Source organism: Ictidomys tridecemlineatus, chromosome 1 (assembly GCF_052094955.1).
Source record: "Ictidomys tridecemlineatus isolate mIctTri1 chromosome 1, mIctTri1.hap1, whole genome shotgun sequence".
Lineage (NCBI taxonomy): Eukaryota > Metazoa > Chordata > Mammalia > Rodentia > Sciuridae > Ictidomys > Ictidomys tridecemlineatus.
Genome location: NC_135477.1, coordinates 59,119,607 through 59,137,639, shown reverse-complemented (window position 1 = coordinate 59,137,639; position 18,033 = coordinate 59,119,607). Strand labels below are relative to the sequence as shown.

At 37.4% G+C, this 18,033-nt stretch overlaps 1 protein-coding gene across 1 annotated transcript in view; it reads right to left on the bottom strand.

Moving 5' to 3' along the window:
- Tmem26 (transmembrane protein 26) overlaps positions 1 to 17,474 on the bottom strand; it is a 43,697-nt gene extending 26,223 nt beyond the window's left edge. The window contains exons 1-2 of the mRNA XM_078041571.1: positions 16,821 to 17,474; positions 414 to 492 (exon numbers count right to left, since the gene is read on the bottom strand). Coding sequence (XP_077897697.1) covers positions 414 to 492; positions 16,821 to 17,011 — 270 coding nt within the window. The 5' untranslated portion in view covers positions 17,012 to 17,474. The remainder of the gene's footprint in view (positions 1 to 413; positions 493 to 16,820) is intronic.
- Between the last annotated feature and the right edge of the window lie 559 nt (positions 17,475 to 18,033).

Genomic DNA, 18,033 nt, shown 5'->3' with positions numbered 1-18,033 from the left:
AGCAAAGTACAGATAAAGAGGGGTTTATTTTTGTTTTATAATTCCTAAGAATGTCATTTTACAGGATGTCACATTTTTGTGACCTGAAGATTCCTGGTATACCACAGCCACTCCCTATAGCTTCCAGGGTTAAAATCAAATTTCCACAGGAACTCTATCATGCGTGGAGCAAGGGAGGGAGTCCGAGAAACAAGGTCACTAACACAGAGGTTAATTAATTGTGTAATCTTAAATTTTAACTGAAATAATATTTTAATTTTTTTTGACAGATCACAGAATCCATTCTTTTTATAAATGGCCTTTTATTCTATTTTTGATAATTTGTCTCTTAAAAAAGAGCGTTGCTGAAATAAATCAGATCATACTGTGAAAGCAGTTTGCCTCTGGATATTCCAATTTCCAAAAGGAAGTACCTGGGTCCCATGATGCATTTCAAGGAGCCATAATGACGGAACGATGTTAATCAGATATAAAAATATAGCTGGTGAAAACCTGTGAAAGGGAAAAACAAGATAGTTCAGCTTTTATAAAAAAAAAAAAAAGAAAGAAAGCAAGGATAACAAATGCCCACACCCTAATCACATCAAGTCAACCTTTTTATCTTAAGTGTTTATTTCCACAGGAAAAAAAAAAAGCATTATGTGATTTCTGCCATATGGATTGCAGAGAAACACAGTAACTGTAAAAGGCACTAGCAGCTGTCATTCTCACTGAATTTCTAATCCAATTAATAGATGTTAATTTTAATATGGTTAATGGGACACTGCCAATTAGTTTCAGGCACAACACTGGATATTTTGCATTTAATATGTTTTACAAAAAGCAAATACAGCACTCGTAAACCTCAGCTTTTTTTCAACATTGCAATTTCAGGAAGATTGGCTACATTTTTCAACATTAACCTGGAATTCTGAGAGCTCAAATAATAACACCCTGCTAGTACACACACAAAAAAAAACAGATGATAAGAATGAAAAATGAGAATAATGCACTGGTTTTGTGTAGGTTGTGTTAAACCTGTAAAATAAAAATATGAACAACAGCCAAAAGGTTTGGGAATTTTTTAAAGGCTATCTAAATATCTATTCATTATTTTCTGCCTCAACATTTCAGCTGGGAATCTAAGCAGCAGGCTTTTGTTGTCAGACACACTCAGGTTCAAAGATCAGCTTTGCCATGGGACATCTTACTTGGTTTCCTAATCCACAAAATGGGAACAGTCCTTGTCTGCATCTGTCAATGTGGGATGCTGTGTGAAATACTATAGACTGCATGGCTGAAACAACAGAGCTGATTTTTCTCATAATCTGGAGTCAAGAAGCCTAAAATCGGGGCTCCAGCATGGTGGAGCTCTGGTGAGGGCTCTCTTCTTGGCCTGCAGACAGGACTTCTCCATGTCCTCTCTAGTGGCCTTTCCTCAGTGCTTGTGCTGGGAGAGCTCTCTCCCTTTCTTCTCCTTTTAAGACCACCGATTTTATTAGATTAGGACCCCATGTTTCTGACTTCATTTAACCCTAATTACCAAATTAATCTCCAAATTCTGTCAAATTTGGTCTTAAGATTTCAATAATGAATCTAGAAGGGACACGATGCAGCCCATCCCCGTCACATGGATTTCCCAGGGAGTATATTGTATCATCTGTAAGACAGTGCCTGGCAGAGGAAGGCACTCAATAACAGATGGATACTGCTAGTATTATTATGAAATAAGATGAAATTAATATAAATCCCAAATTTATTTCTTCAAATTGCATTTTATTTTAGATTGGATTCTTGCTTGATAGAACATCTCAAAGTCAAAATTGAAAGTCAATATATTTTATTAAAATACTTGTAGGACACACTTATACTTTTGAGATGAAATGTTACCTACACAGTAGTATTATAATCCATAGAAAAGTAAATAAAGATAAATGAAAGAGGAAATTTTAGGATGGAGTTTTAAAAGGGGTTTTTAACCCTTTCATTAGATCTTCTGTCAACTTCTGAAGAGAGGAGGGCAGAAAGGGCAAAATGAAAAGAAATCCTTAAAAAAATCAATATTTAATATAGATACTCCCCTACCTTTGATTTCCTGCCAAAACCAATTTTGAAACAAAAGGTTATGGGTCAAGATATTATTAAAATATGACTTGGAAGATGGCTGGGCTTCAGGGAAATATAAAAAGTCCATGTTGAGCATGCTCTTAAAAAAAAAGTGAGAGCAATTAACTCTTTGACCTTATATATCAAAGGAAACACCAGGACAGAATATTTCCTGTGTGAAAAGAAGGAGGAAGTAAATTCTGGTCAGAGGGACAGTTGGAATATGCAGATTTTTGTTTAGACAGGTCAAATGTTGGCTGGACTGTTAGCCGACTCCTGTTAAGATTAATTTTGAGATTAACTTCCCTAACAATATCATTACAAAAATAATCTGGGGAAACAATAGACTTGACTATATAATTATTCTTGAAGGGAGGTTAAAAACAAAAATAACAATGACCCTTCATATCTTCTAGCATAAGATTTATTTGTTTAATTGGAAAAAAATATTATTCCATCTCAACATATTTCTTTTAATTAGGAAATTATTTACATAAACATACACATACAACTCAAGATTCAAGATTTTCTGTATAGAAAATCTAAATTCCATAATTCAATATTCAAGGCCTCTATCATTGGGTCTTATCTCCGCTTCCTCTATTGCATCCTATCAAGCTAAGCAACTCAGTAGTCCCAATGTACTGTGTATATTTAGATACCCCCAACCCCCACGGCCCCCCCAAAGTAATCGGCTGGATGGAAGAGTCTGGGATAGTTCTTCTTACTTCATTCTGTCTTTGTTAGATTTATTGGACATAAAGATGAAAAGAGAAAGTGAGAAGAAATCATATCAAGGGCTTAGGAATTGATTATATTAAACTCAATCCAAGACTGGTCCCTGTTCAGAACCATGCACTCTATGCTTTCCTATTTTGGCTAATTTGAGAAGAGAGGATTGGAAATGGCGTTAGAGCAAATGCCCCCTCCCCCCCCCTCCCTGCCCTCCAATAATGAAAACTTTCTTTTCGGAATGCCTTCTGGTGGACTTGTATGTCCACGAATATCCTACATATTTTCAGGGCATAGCAGCAATTAATCTTAACCAACACATGCTGTACTTTTATAATAATGTATATATAAGACATAGCTTGCCTAATGTAAGTCTTTGAGGCAGGTCCTGAACCCTATGTGTCTTTGTATAACTTCCCTCTTCCCACTTTATCTTCTCTTCTCCCCCATGGCAACACAATACCTTATTCAATCTATATGCACAGCAAGCAAATGCTCAAATGTTCAAATGCCTGAATTTATGAATAAAGAACAGATGGTGCAAGTTTGTTCTTCACGTCCAAGTTTGCTCTTCAGGCTGTGACCCTTGAAGAATTATTGCACTTAGGTATGATCCAGTAGAAATTTCACAAATTTAGAGGACACAAACATTTGAATCCTAGGCCTTCCTTTCATTCATCTTTGGAAATTTATTACCTTCCCTGAGACTCAATGTACTATTTTTAAAATGGGGTGGGGGATGGTACCCACTCCAAAGGATAGCTATGAACATTAAATGAGACAGTTGTACCATGCAGTCAACATTGTAGGTAGTCAATAAATGTAGTTAGCTGCTGCCTACCCTAGTCTGAGCTCTGCAAGTTTACTCAGGGCTACATATTGGTACCTGTGTTTAAAGGGGATTCAGAATACCTGTCTAGAAGACTGTTTCTTCAAATAATTTATAGTCAATTCCATTTTTAAATCATGATTCTCCCAACTATTGCTATCTAAGTCTGCTTGTATAAAGTGATGCTTTTTGCACTGCTGAGGACACAACTAAGCCTAACTCCACATTCAATGTTAAGGCAACTACTGGTTGACACAGCCATGGTTTGCTTGGGCATTTGCCCATCACAAACTCCAGGAGGCTGCACAATCAGGGCTAGGCCTATGTTCTGGGTTGTGTTGCTTGCCATTCTTCCTCACTGTGCTCCTGTGACAGTGTTCCTTCTGTCCTGGGAAAATGAAAAGAAAGTTAAGTACCTTTTTAGCTCAGGCCCCCACACATGCATTTGTATCCCTGGGAAATTTTCCCTGAATTTTACCAATTCTCTCCTTACAGGTCATGCCAATGACATGAGACTCCTCCAGGAAAATATTTCTTGTCCTTGTTCATTTTTTACCCCATGGATTTTCAAAATTGATAATTATATATATGGATGTGTGTATGTATTTGGTATCATTTCATCATTGTCCTCCAGCAATTCCAAACAACACAAGCACAATTATGTCTGCTCATAATTGTACCTTTGCTCTTTCCAGAGTGTCTGACATTTGTGGGCTCCCACAAATATCCAGTGATTCAATGAGGACCTAATTAAATTACTGTTTCTACTGTTTTGTTGCCCTGTGCTAGGTTTGACTGTGATTCTCAAAATACTATCATAAATTGATTTTTTTACTTGAAATTTTACTGAAGGAAACTAGTTTAATATTGTTCTGCTACTAAGAAAGTTTTTTTGTTCTTTTTAGATATGCATGACAGTAAAGTGTATTTTAAAATATTATACATACATGGAATATAACTTATTCTAATTAGGATCCCATTCTTGTGATTGTATATGATGTAGAGTTTTACTGGTTGTATATTCATATATGTACATAGGAAAGTTATATCCAATTCATTTTACTGTCTTTCCTATTCCCACCCCCTCCTTTGCCTTCATTCCCCTTTGGCTAATCCAATTTTTATAAATATTTTTTAGTTGTAGAGGGAAACACAATATATATATATGACATCAGGAGTAAGTAGATGCCAAGCACCTTGTTTGAAGACTAATATTATAAAGAGCTCTCATTAACTCAGAATTAACTTTTATCAGGTTTCTAGAAAATTTGTTTATAAAAATATAATATCTTACACCAATCAAAACTGATAAATATATGACTAAATAAATAAGACACATTTCAGTGGGAAATTTTTGCAAAACTGATAATACCATATTACCAATGAATGAACTGCCCTAAGAAACTCAGATTTATTACATTCTTGAAGACTACTACTCTGCCAGAATACTGGAGTTGCCCAATATTAACACTTCAATGCCAGAGCAGTTTGCTTGACAATTTTTTCTAAAGTAAACTTTCCAAAAAAAATAATTTCTTAACTTTTTAAAAATATTTAACAACTCTTAACCTAGCTATCAATTCTTCCCAAAATATACAAATAGAAACAATAACTAAAAGAATCTTTTTCTTTTGTTATATATATATATATATTTGTTGATGTGTATATATATATATATATATAAACAAATTCTTTTATTTTGTTTTATTTATTAATGAAATAGGTGTTACATGCTGAACACTGCTCAGAACTCTAAAAGCTGTACTGACTGCCTTTTTCATTTCATCCAAAAACAAAATACCATTTATCATACACAGTTGTCATTTCAACAAATTATAATACTTTTCAATGATGATTATTTGTTACCTTTAGCAATTTAGTCCTGCAATGGATTTTATTTACTTCAACTCACTATTAGTCTAGAATTAAAGTTCCACTTTTCTCTTTCTAAAAATGACAATTATTGTTATTTTATTACTGAAAAAGAAACACATAATTTTTAGAAACATATAGCATTATAAATAATCATATAGAGGAAAAGATAACCATAATATCACTCACTATTCTGTTTAATTTTTCTGTCTGACTTTCAATCATTCGTGTGTGTGTGTGTGTGTGTGTGTGTGTGTGTGTGTGTGTATAACAATATTTAAGGGGAGCAAAAATAATGTACAAAAATGAATTCAGTGTGAATCCAGATTTTATATATATATTTCAATTCTTGTTTTCTAGTCTATATAACAGTGGATTTGTAAGGATCCCAGATCCAAATTTAAAAATCTTTTGTTTAACTATCTTTGATAAAATTTCTGGAACTTTATAATAACAGGTTTGTTTCATGAAAATCAAAAAACTAGGTCAAAATACCTGTCTGTGATCTCCTAGGTTTCTCTAATTGGACTTAGCATCCATTATTTCCATCTAGGTTGTTTAGCCAGAGCATCCCATTAGTGTGCAGGGAGACTATGGCAGATACAACAGCCTCAGTATTTTACCTATCTTCTGCAACCCTTCAGAATGAACCCAGTGCTTTTTCAGAACACACAGTCTCTGAATTCTCTGACAAGTCACTTCCCTGACTCCAACCACCATTCATTTATTTTCTTAAATAGCACCTCACCACCACCTCCCCTCCAGGAGCCCTTGGTGTTTGAAGGATCCTTGGCAAAGGATGCCACCACTAAAGGGCCATAGGCTCATGAGAATCCCCACAGAAATGGGAAACTTAGTATAGATAGGTACATTTTGATATGTACCAACATCAGATGATAGGTTTGTTTTCTCTATGAACTTATGGGAGAGTAGGTCAAGAACACAAGAAACACAGAGAAATTTCAAATTGGTTGGGAATACCTATTGCAGTAGAATCATATTCTGAAGGTGAATATTAGCATTCTTAATTATAATTTTCATTTCTTATTGAAAATTTTAAAAATAGAGTTATATTCCCAAATTATGGTATAAACTGAAAGCATAATTAGCACTCAGTATACCTCACTTAACCTAAAATTTCTGAAAGTACGTCTAAAGAAAGCAGAAGCTCACATTTGAACTTCAGCAATGTGTTGCACTATTAAGCTAGTTATGAGACAAAATATGAATTAATTTTAGGATTTATAGTTTATTTTTCTCATAAAATATGAGAACTTGGCAGAGAACAACATGACATCTTCCTAAATAAACTGGTTCCAAATGTAACCCTAGGTACCACCATTATGCTTTCTTGCCTGAAAAGCATTTTTTTTTTCTGCAGTTCTGCATCTCACCAGCTACTTCAAAGGCCAGTACAGAAATCCCTTCCCTCAGATAGTATTATGAATGAATCTCGACCCTGCAGCAATTCTGCACTCTTGGACATAATTTGTGGAAAATTATTTGTTTCTGACTGTTGTTTTGTACTGTTCTCATATAGCTGCATTTATTTTATATTCCTTCCAGATCACTATCACAGCATCTAGTATAATAAATGCTTGTTTAATGAATAAATGAACTTCAGTTGTCATTGACTACAGGAATTTTAATGCTCTCTCAGAATATAAAATGAATTGTAAATGTTATTTAGGTAACACTTTCATTCTATATAAAGATAATAGTATTTATTTTTGTTTTGTAGAAGAAGTTGTTTCTTCATTTCAGGATCCAAATGAAGACAATCTAGTGTACCCTTCTCCTGCTTTTTCTTTAACTTTACAAGGACATTTGCTTGTACAAGAACGTGTTTTTTATGAACTTTTCTATATTGTTTTGTAAGCAAAATCATGCTAGTCCTCCCTTAGTAGGTCACCTGAAATTTAATCTACCCAATTTTGGAGAAGGAAAAGAAGAAGAAAAAATAAATAAAAGCTTTGACCCTTTCTCCATTAGAAAGATTTTTGATCCCAAAAACTATGTAGCTGTACTGTCTACAAGCAAAACCCAATTTGGTTATTGAATGCAGAACATAAAGAATAGGATAACGGAGTAAAGGGATGACCCAGCCCAGGTTATTCTTTCTTTATTTAAGAATAAAATTTCTGGAACTTTATAATAACAGGTTTGTTTTATTCTTTCTTTCTTTCTTTCTTTCTTTTTACTTTTCTCTTTTTTCTTTCTTTCCTTCCTTTCTTTCTTTCTTTTTAGTTTTTTCTTTTTTCTTTCTTTTCTTCCTTTCTTTCTTTCTTTTTACTTTTTTCTTTTTTCTTTCTTTCTCTATCTCTTTCTTTCTTTCTTTCCTTTTTTCTTTTTTCTTTCTTTCTGCTAGAAATTTTTATGTTTTTTTTTAATTTGGTCTTGTTTTGAGATATAACTTAGTACTGCAAGTAATCCATATAGGAAGTATTTAAGATAAGTACCCAGGTGAAAGGAAAAGAGCAACATCTTGCTTCAAAGGACAATGAACATCATCTGAAAAGTCTAGATGATTTTTCTTGGGAAGAGGAATCCTTCTCCAAGCTTCTCAGTATTGGCTTCCTCATCTGAAAATAGGAATAATAATGGCCCCACCATAGCTACTATGAAAATGAGATGATGCATGCAAAGCAAATGTGCTCACCAAATGTTAGAATTGTTTTTGCCATTTATTATTTTTAGTTGTGACCTTACGTAAATGATTTAGCCATGCTGTGCATCACTGTCCTCATCTGAGAACTGTGATAATGATGAGAATTAATTCATAGGGACACTGTAGGATTACATGAGATTATATGAGATAATGGATATAAAGCAGACTTGATAATTGATAACTGTTAATCACCTCCGTTATCATAATCACGATTACCATCATCTTCATCACCATTGTTAGCAAACTATCAGAGAATGGCAAAGATGATTTATTGGGAAGTTATTTCAGGTGAACTAAAACATTGCATGTGTCAGAGGCTCAATTTGTGATGGAAAAAAAAAAAAAGCAAAGGAATACGACAGAGCACAACCAGGGCTGGCAGCAACACTGATGTTAGAGGATTGTTTGTTTTGTTTCCTTAAAAATGTACTTTTTTTTTTTTTTGGTACCTGGATTGAACCTACGGGTGCTTAACCACTGAGCAACATCCCTAGCCCTTTAAAATTTTATTTAGAAACAGGGCCTCACTAGGTTGCTTAGGGCCTCAATAAATTGTTGAGGCTGGCTTTGAATGTCTGATCCTCCTGTCTCAGCCTCCAGAGCCACCGGGATTCAGGTGTGCACCACTACTCCCGAAATATACTAATCTTTATGATAATAAGTGTATAACATTAAGTACTGTGTACAGTATCTACCTCTTTTGAGAGACTGAAAGTAAAATATAACTCCCCTCCTTCAACAACTACAGGAAGTAGGCTAATACTCAGAGCATGATTTTGCTTACAACACAGTATAGAAAAGTTCATATAAAACCTACCCTGGCATTTATATTAACTAATTTTTGTCATTTATATTTTTTTAATGTGACTTTCAAACAAGTGCATTTTATGATACATACACTAAAGTTTTCATTTTTTCTTAAAGAAAAGAAACATTGGTTTGTTTGTTTGTTTGTTTTAACAAAATGATTCATCTTCCTGAAGCTTCACTTTGCTGATACCAGCACTTCACAGGAACTTTTAGAGTCATGTGAGACATGCACACAGGGAGAATAAACCTTCATGTAAATGTGAATTTCTCCCTGCTGGGAATAAATGTGAATTAAACAAGTCACATTTGACCTAATACTGTGTGCATAATAATGTTACTGCCATTGAGAAGGAGAAACGCATAAAATTTAAAACTAGGGATATATTTATAGTGGTTTATTTGAGCTGTCCACACTAGTCGGTTTTTCTCTTGGCCAAGAACAAAAAGCTGTGATGGGGTTGTGGCTCAGTGGTGGAGTACTTGCCCTTCACATGTGAGACGCTGCGTTCAATCCTCAGCACCACATAAAAATAAATAAGTAAAATAAAATATTATGTTAATCTACAACTAAAAACATTTTTTTAAAAGAACAAAAAGCTATAAAAATATTAGTAACTTTAATTTTCAGTTCTAAAGTTCTTGTTTTACCCATTAAAATTTTGGTTCTATGAATAAGTAAAAAAAAATAGACACAGATGCATTAAAATAGGTTTAAAATAATAATCTAGAGCTTAAATACATTATATTAATATTAATTAATATCATTATGTTAGAAATACTATATTATATTATAACTATATTACTATTGGCCTATATTTAAAATTTTATAAAGATGTTCCACATCTGGGACACAAAGACAAAACAGGTTAGATATACTCATGGAGAAAGCATGGTAACCATTCAGTGGTAACCATTCCATTCTAAATGCAGACGTAACTGTTATACTGGTCCCAAATCCATTGTAAAATATGAGAAAAAAATATTGACTTCTTGAAAGTAAATCATAGAACCAATCTAAGGAGAGTCTTTTTTTTTTCTCAAACATAACTTGAATTACTTAATAAGTCCTTTGCTGGTAACATTCAATGTGTACTTTCAAAAAGAATGAAAACTTAAGTCACCTTGATGCATTAAGCTCAAGGCTCAGAATACAAACACATATACCTATAAATATACCAGAAGAAAATATAAAACCCCAGATACACTTTACAGACAGGGCTGATAAATCCAATGTGTGGGAGACCAACTTGCACGTGACCGAGTCACACTCCCTGGCTGGGTGCTGAGGAGCTCAGTCACAGAAATGTGGCAGAGCTTTCCCCACCCTTCTTGGGTTCCAGGGTCAGTGTCTCGTGCATGGGTGTGTCTTGCTACAGCCCCATGAGTGGAGCTACGCTCACCTGTTCCTTTTTAATATAACCCTTTGCTCTGTTTAGGATAGAATCTTCCATGGAAGTGCCTAGTGTGTGTCCCCTTCTCTTACTGTGTCCTTGGGTGTGGCCTACCCAGGTGTCAGTCAACCTGCTGACAGTGGACATCATGAAGACAGACTCAGCCCCCTGAAACCTGACCCCTTGCTTCATTTGAATAGCTTGTCCTCAATAAAAGGGGTCAGCATGTTCTCTCTCTCTCTCTCTCTCTGGACCCTTAAGGTCAGAGGAGCCATCACAGCGACCCCAAAGAAAAAGGTATTTGTGTCTCTTGTGTGGTTATTTTGTGCAGCCCAGTTAGCCCAGTTTAATTGGAGTGACCCCTGAGCCTTTTAGTCACCAACAGAAACTGGTACCAATGCACAGTGGGAAGAATTACTGGAATACCTAAAAAGCTCAGGAGAGACTTTGAGAAATCTGGACACGAAGTATGAAGAGGGTGAGACATGGCCTATCTTCTGGGATAATTTACAGTTCCCAAGTTGGTCTTAAGGAAGTCTCACAGGATCTCTTTCCTGATTCTTCCATCTTGTCCTCTCTGGGGTCCAAAAATATCAGTGAGAGTAGGAGCTGGGGAGGAGTGTGCTTATTTTCCAACTTTCTCTCTGGCATTTAAATGAACATTTTTTTCGTGTGTGTGTGGAGGAAAGTATGCATTATCACATTCTGTACAGAATTACATCATACAAAACTCTCCTGCACTGCTCAAAACTTGTATTAAGATGTATCTGTCAAGTCTACGTTTTGTACTTCACTATTGAACTTTCCAGAAGTAATTGAGTAATCAAAACAGATTTCTTCAGTTTTTCACAAAATTGCTTTGAATTTGAGATCGATGTAGGGTAGACTGCCTTTTGATTTCCAATTCATCTTTCGTTTTTTTTCACCTTGTGAGCCAGGCAATTTCTAACACACCGTGTTTAAAATGAGATAATGGTAATTTTTAAAAATTTAGTAAATCCCAGGTCTGGGGGAAAAAAATAATTAGTAAGACTCTTTCATATGGAGTCAGGGGACACAGGAAGGAGAAAAGAAAGGGAAGAGCAGAAAAAAAAAAGTCAATATTTATTGGTCACCGCGGGGGGGGGGGGAATGTTAGAAACATTTCAAGTCACATGAAGATTGTCCAGGTGCCTTGACTTTTCCCTTCTCCCTGGACCACTCTTACCATTTCTGACTCCCTCTGACGTCTCAGGCCTCAACTCTCAGACCACCTGCCCAGCCAGAGTCTATGAACACCCAGTGCAGCCTTTCCCTGCATACACCCTCACTCTGTACTCCATACCACTTGGACATTCATCCATTGTTCTAAGTACTCATTTGTTCACTTGCTTATTTTTACCTATTATTTATTTATTCACGACTTCTTTGGTTATTTTCTGAGCTCACTGATTAACATGTGAGATTTTGAGGGTCGGGGATGTGCCTCTTTTATTTATTTCCAAATTCTGCAAAATGAACAATGCCCACCATATATAGCAGAGTTTTCAAACACTGTGATTGAATGAAGAATGGTAAGACACCAAGCTTCCTCCAGAGATATCTGCTCAAGTTTCCTGTCCAGGCTGTTCTCTTTCCAGTTGGCCTGTGCTCTCCAGATGCAGATCTCACAGATTTTTTTCCTGCTATAGCCCAAAGGCTGAAAAGTTCCCCTTGCTCCACCCTGTACTGTGCATCACACCCTTTCTCCTCCAAATTGTCAGCCTGCAATGGATAAGATTGAGCACTTGCAGCCTTCCCTACTCGCTCCCTGCCAATTGCCAATTATATGCCCTAGTTTTTTAAAAATGGGGGGAAAAAAGAGAAACAGAAAATAATTACACCTATTGTCAAGATCGAATGAGATTGTCTGTGTGAGACACTTGGTAAAGCCTGGAACACAGGAAATGTTAAGTATTCATCATTATTTTTATTCCCACACCTTTGAGCACTTAGTCAAAATGCCACCTTTTGTGTTAAAGTTTCAGATGTGTTTGTTTTCTGTATCTTTTGTGTCCAGCATAGTATCATGTTTACTTATTAAGAAATTCAAAGATTGCCTGATCCAACTTACTAAAAGAAAAGGTAAGGAGAGTTAACAAAATCAAAACAGAACAAAAATGACCCAATAGGTGAGTTATTACCTGTTGATTCAAATTATATTTCCCTTGCATTTTTAAAATTCTGGTCAAGAAAGTTTGGTGCTTAAAATTCTGTACTTTGGCTAGTGGGCTCAACTTAGATTTCTACTTTAATCTCACATACTGCTTGCTTTCAAGCGAACAGGCTTCAAGCGTGTCATGATCTTGGTAATTTTTCAATCCCCTAGGGAATATTTTATCACTATTGGCTGGAAGGCAACTGAAATATTATTTTGTATTTGACTTTACCTAAATGGTAATTCACAGATCCATTGGATTGTTGCCCAGACAACTGAAAATAATAAAATCAAGAGAAAAAAAGATTAAGCTAAGTAATACTAATTTCCATCTTAAAGAAATGTAAGTGAATATGCAGGTGAAATAAATACTAGGTGGAAAAAAGTGCAAACTCTACTAGCTTACATTTATTGAATTTAACAAGGGTTGTGCTGTTGGCTCACCCTCCGGATCCTATAGGATTCCAGCAAATTAAACTTCTCCAACTGGCAAGTTAATAGTGTTGATGTAATGCTGCTTGTCCCCAGATAGCTGAACTCAGCAACTCCAGTTCCATTTTTCCTTTCCAAAGGATAGCTAAAGAAACATTCCTGGGACACATGTAACATGTTTGCTTTTACAAGAAAGAAATTTAGTTCACATTTTCCTCTATAGCTCTATGTCTTATGCGATGATTTCTTTTTTTTTTTTAACACTTTTTTAGTTGTTGATAGATCTTTATTTTATTAATTTATATGCGGTGCTGAGAATTGAACCCAGGGCCTCACACATGCCAGACAAATGTGCTACCACTGAGCCCCAGCCCCAGCCCCTTATGCTATGATTTCTATAGATTTTATTTGTTTAGGTAAAAAGAACAATATTTAGAGTATTCCAAAAGTTCACAGATCTGAAGTTCAAAGAAAAGGGATTATTTTTTTTTGTCCTATATGTATACATATTATTGTCCTATATGCATTGTGGTCCTGTATGTATTACCATTCAGGGGTTATTCTCTTCGGTTTTTCAACAGAGGAGGGCCTGTGGACATTGCTGCTGCTTCTGCTTTCTCCTCCCCTTTCCTACACAGAGCAATTCCCTTACAAGTCCACTTTTTCAAAAGTGAATATAAGACACATAACTGTAACCTGTGTCTCCTAACAATATAGCATGTACAATTCTCAAGGCCAATGGTTAAATCTAGCTCCTTATTTATAATGCCAGCAAAATATTCTATCTATAGTGTGAAAATATAATTTTTCAGCTATTCCCTTGATGAACAATCAACTCATTTTCAGGTTTATTTTCCATCAACACGGTGGAAGTTAATCGTTTTTGTTCATGATTTTACATGTGGGTTCTTTTGAGTCTGCACATTATATTTTAAAATATAAGGCTTATGGGTCAAAGGTCAATTTATCTATATTAAATAGCTTTACAGTTAGATCTATATGTATTAACATTTTCTTATTTAAAGGTGGTATAGATATTGCTATGATATCTCTATTTGATTCCATCAGCTCAGGTTTTTCATTTTGTTTATTTATTTATTGGTAGAAAATGGTTCTTAACGCTCAAAAGCAACAACTACAAAAACTTATGCCTTGTTTTAAGTAGAAAACTTTAATCTAGAAATAAAATGTGCCTCAAATCAAACCGATTTTCATAGTTACTATGTTATTTCAAGATTATTCATATTTTTACCAGTTCTTTTTTTTTTCAAACTTTTGACAGAACATTGTGTGAGTGCTAGGTACTGAACAAATTACCACATTGGCAGACTCAGTTGTGTATTTAACAACAACAAAGCATTACCAATATATTTGACTGAACAACACATTATTAATCACATTTCTATTTAGGCCATTACCAAAGATTCACTTGTTCCTGAAATTTTGTAATAAGCCAAATCATTAAATTTTTTTGCTTATTTTCCTGTATTAGTAGAACTATTAAGTCAACAAGGTTTTTCTTGAATTAATGTTAGAATGTACAGTATACATCATGGATCTGTTTTTATGACATACAAGGTGTTTTGTTTCTACTTTTTTGCTATGGAAAATAGTTAACTGGCTATCTCTTTGATATGTGTAGTCATAAAATGTGACTAGTTTATATAAGAATATTTTAAGTAAGAAGAAAACAAAGGAAAATCCTAGGATTTAGAGATGACCATTTTTACTGACCATCAATATGTATGTATTATTTTATATAATTCTTCAACAACTTATGAAATTAGCATTCACAGATGAGAAAATGAGTTTCAGTGAAACTGAGTTTCACCAAGCAACTTGCTCAAGGTCTCACAGCGAATAAATTGGAAAGCCCATACTTGACCCCATCATCTGTCTGGTGTTGAGGCCCACACTAGTATATCCTCTGTTCTCTACTGAACCTGACACATTGATCACCATGCACTTTTGCCCCAATGTTTTTCCTTTCTTGCTTATAAGTCACAGGTCAGTCTGAATCAGTGATACAGACATGAAGCGTAAGTTCCTTTGGCTATAGCACTTCTACATGACTGGAATGGATCTGGTCCACTCTTGGAGAGGATGTGGGTTATTCCTGGTCCTGCTGAGGTGGCTCCTCTTCTGAAGTTAACATTTCTCCCAGAAGCTTGAGGTTGGTGGTAGGACATGGAATATTATTTAGTCTCAGACTTCATCCTTTTGTTATAGTCAATATTTCTACGAGCGTATTAAAGCTATTCACCAAAAACTAATTCAATGTTACATGACCTTCTGCGTGTACACTTTTCTTCCCTTTAGTTTTTTTTTTTTTTTAAATGCTGAGAATTATTTGGGAAGCTAAGGACATTTTTCTTTGAGACTTCCAAAAGGCACACTGGAAAGTACCTCAAATGTCTCATGCTAATAAGTATTCAAGAGGAGGAGGGAGGTAGTAGTAACATTGTAATCCTCCTTATATTAGACTGTTGTTGAATAATTTGAGCATTGATAATTTTAGAATATTTTCAGCAGTGGAAAATTTAAGTAAGACTCACATCATCTTCAGAGGCAACATATGTTCATCCATGGCCTGTCATGAATGCACAGCCTTTTGTAGTTTCATACACAAAAGGGTAGAAGGCCTTTTCTTTCCCTTCCTGAATATGATGCCTAACTATAACACCAAGTAGTATGGAATTCTTAAATTAGCTAATACCATTTTCTCAGTTCGTATAGCATTAGGTTTTGTTGGTGGTGATTGCAGTGTTTTAAATATTTGTCCTGCTTCCTAGTTTAAAAAAAAAAAATACAGCAAGAGGACTAACTTGGGGAAGTTTGGGATAAAAATGTACCCGGAGTATAGGGATGGGTGGGGATGGAGGCAGTGGGGGATGCTCTTTGTAAATGGCAAGAGAATCTTTTTCTCAATTCTCCTACTGCCATGCAAGACTTTGGGAATTAAGCACCACTCCCAGCCTGTAATTCTTGAACACTGAGGTTAAGGCTGAAACACTACCTGCTGCTCCCTTCTCCAGCATCACACACAGACCAGGTCTGGCAAAATAGGCTGGCTGTTAGCCAAACTCCGAAATCACCAACCCCAGACACCTGCAGCTGGTTCCTTGCCACAGAGCCCGGGACGCCTGGGGTTGGAAAGATGGAAAGCCACTGAAGCCACAGACGCACGCACGCACCCGGGACCGGGAAAAATTGAGAAGCGGTTGAAACCACAGATGCCCAGGGAAGAGCTGCTCTCCCTGGAAGGGTGCCTGGCACACAGGGCTCTGGCAAAGATCCAAGATGCCCAGCGAAAAGCATTCCCGCACCTGCATGTGCTCAGAGTGCCAGCGCTTACCCACACACCCCAAATTCACAAACAAGGCACATGGCAACGTCCTTTCCCCTGGGTACCCCTATCTGGGTGGCACTCTGTTCTAGGCAGACAAGCCCTTCTCTCTCTCTCTCTCTCTCTCTCTCTCTCTCTCTCTCTCTCTCTCTCTCTCTCTCTCTCTCTCTCTCTCTCTCTCTCTCTCTCTTTCCTCATCTTGCAAGTTTCTAAATCTGAGGCTGGGTGACCCAGGGCTGCGCTCAGGGCTCCTAGTGTTGCCCTGGAATCCACCGGGTACCCGCGTCATGCCCAAGAGACGCACAGGCATCTCGCGCGCACGTTCCAAGCTCCCAGAGAGGACAAAAGGGGATAAGGGTCCCAATTTGAGTAAAGAAACGGTGACTGCTGAGACAAGCTTCTAGGGCTGCCTGCAAGTGCCTCAAGGAACAATACCCAGGGCCCCCGTGCGCGCCCTCCCTTTCCCGGGGCATTCTCACCAGTTGTATCCTCTGCCACGCTTGAACTTGACGGTAAGCACAGTCTCCAGGAAGAGCAAGAGGTTGAGCAGCGCCAGCAGCCAGTACCGTGGATCTCCCATCACCTCCGTCACTCGCCAGACCCCGACCAGGGAGTGCAGCACAAACAGCAGCCTGGTGACAAGGTCGTTGAGCAGGACCAGTCCCTCCATGCCTGCCCTTGCGCTTGGCCCGGGGCACCTCGCCTGAACCCTGCGGACCCTGCTAGAAGCGCCCAGAGCCCGCTGATGGGTAGGGACTTGACAGCACTGAGACCTGATGCTGCTCTCTTCCCTCCTCACCCTTCCGCGACCGATGCCGGTAGGACAGGAGAGCGTGACTCGCCCCTCCCCCCAAACTTCCTGAGAACTCTTTAAAGAGGGGAGAATCCAAACCCAGCTTTTCCAGACTGCTGGGTTTTGCAGGGTGCGGGGCTGCGCCGCTCAGGCTCCTGGGCGTTATTTTCCAGCTCCACTCATCCCCCTCCCAATCCTGGGGCCAGTCTCCATCACCATCACCGTGCTCTATCCCCACCCCCAGGCCTCCGTGGGGTCCACAAGAATTTCCCCCACTCCGAGGAGCTATAAAGAAGAGGGAGGTGGACAGAAGGTCAAGGTGCTGCATAGCAAGATGGGGCGGGGCGCTAGGAGAGAGGGGACCCCCCCCCCCCCCCGGCACCTCCTCTTTACTTTTCCACCAAAGTACTCTTTAATTTACTCCCACGTTTCACAGGAACATGCTCTCAGGGTGATTCGAAGCTAGCATGCTGGAAAGCCAAAGAATCTGCTGTCCATGCAGTTTTAGAAACACAGCAGCGCCTGCCCAGTTTAAAGAATTGAAACTTTCCAGGACCAGACAAAGTCAGCAGCTCTGGGCTCTCCTGGAGCTTCTTACATCTCCTTCAGCGCAAGGGTGACCCTGGTCACTTACTCTTCCAATGCTTTCATTAAAACAGATAATTTGGAGCTGGGGTTGTGGTTCAGCGGTAGAGTGCTCACCTCACACGTGTTCAATCCTGGATTCGATTCCCACCACCACATAAAAGTAAATAAATAAAATGAAGGTATTCAATGAAGGTCCAACTGCAACTAAAAAATGATTATTAAAAAAAAACAGAGATAATTTTTATTATGCCATCCCTGACTCCCACCACTGTCCCTAACCCCTTGGAGGTGGGAATGGAGTGCAGCAAGAT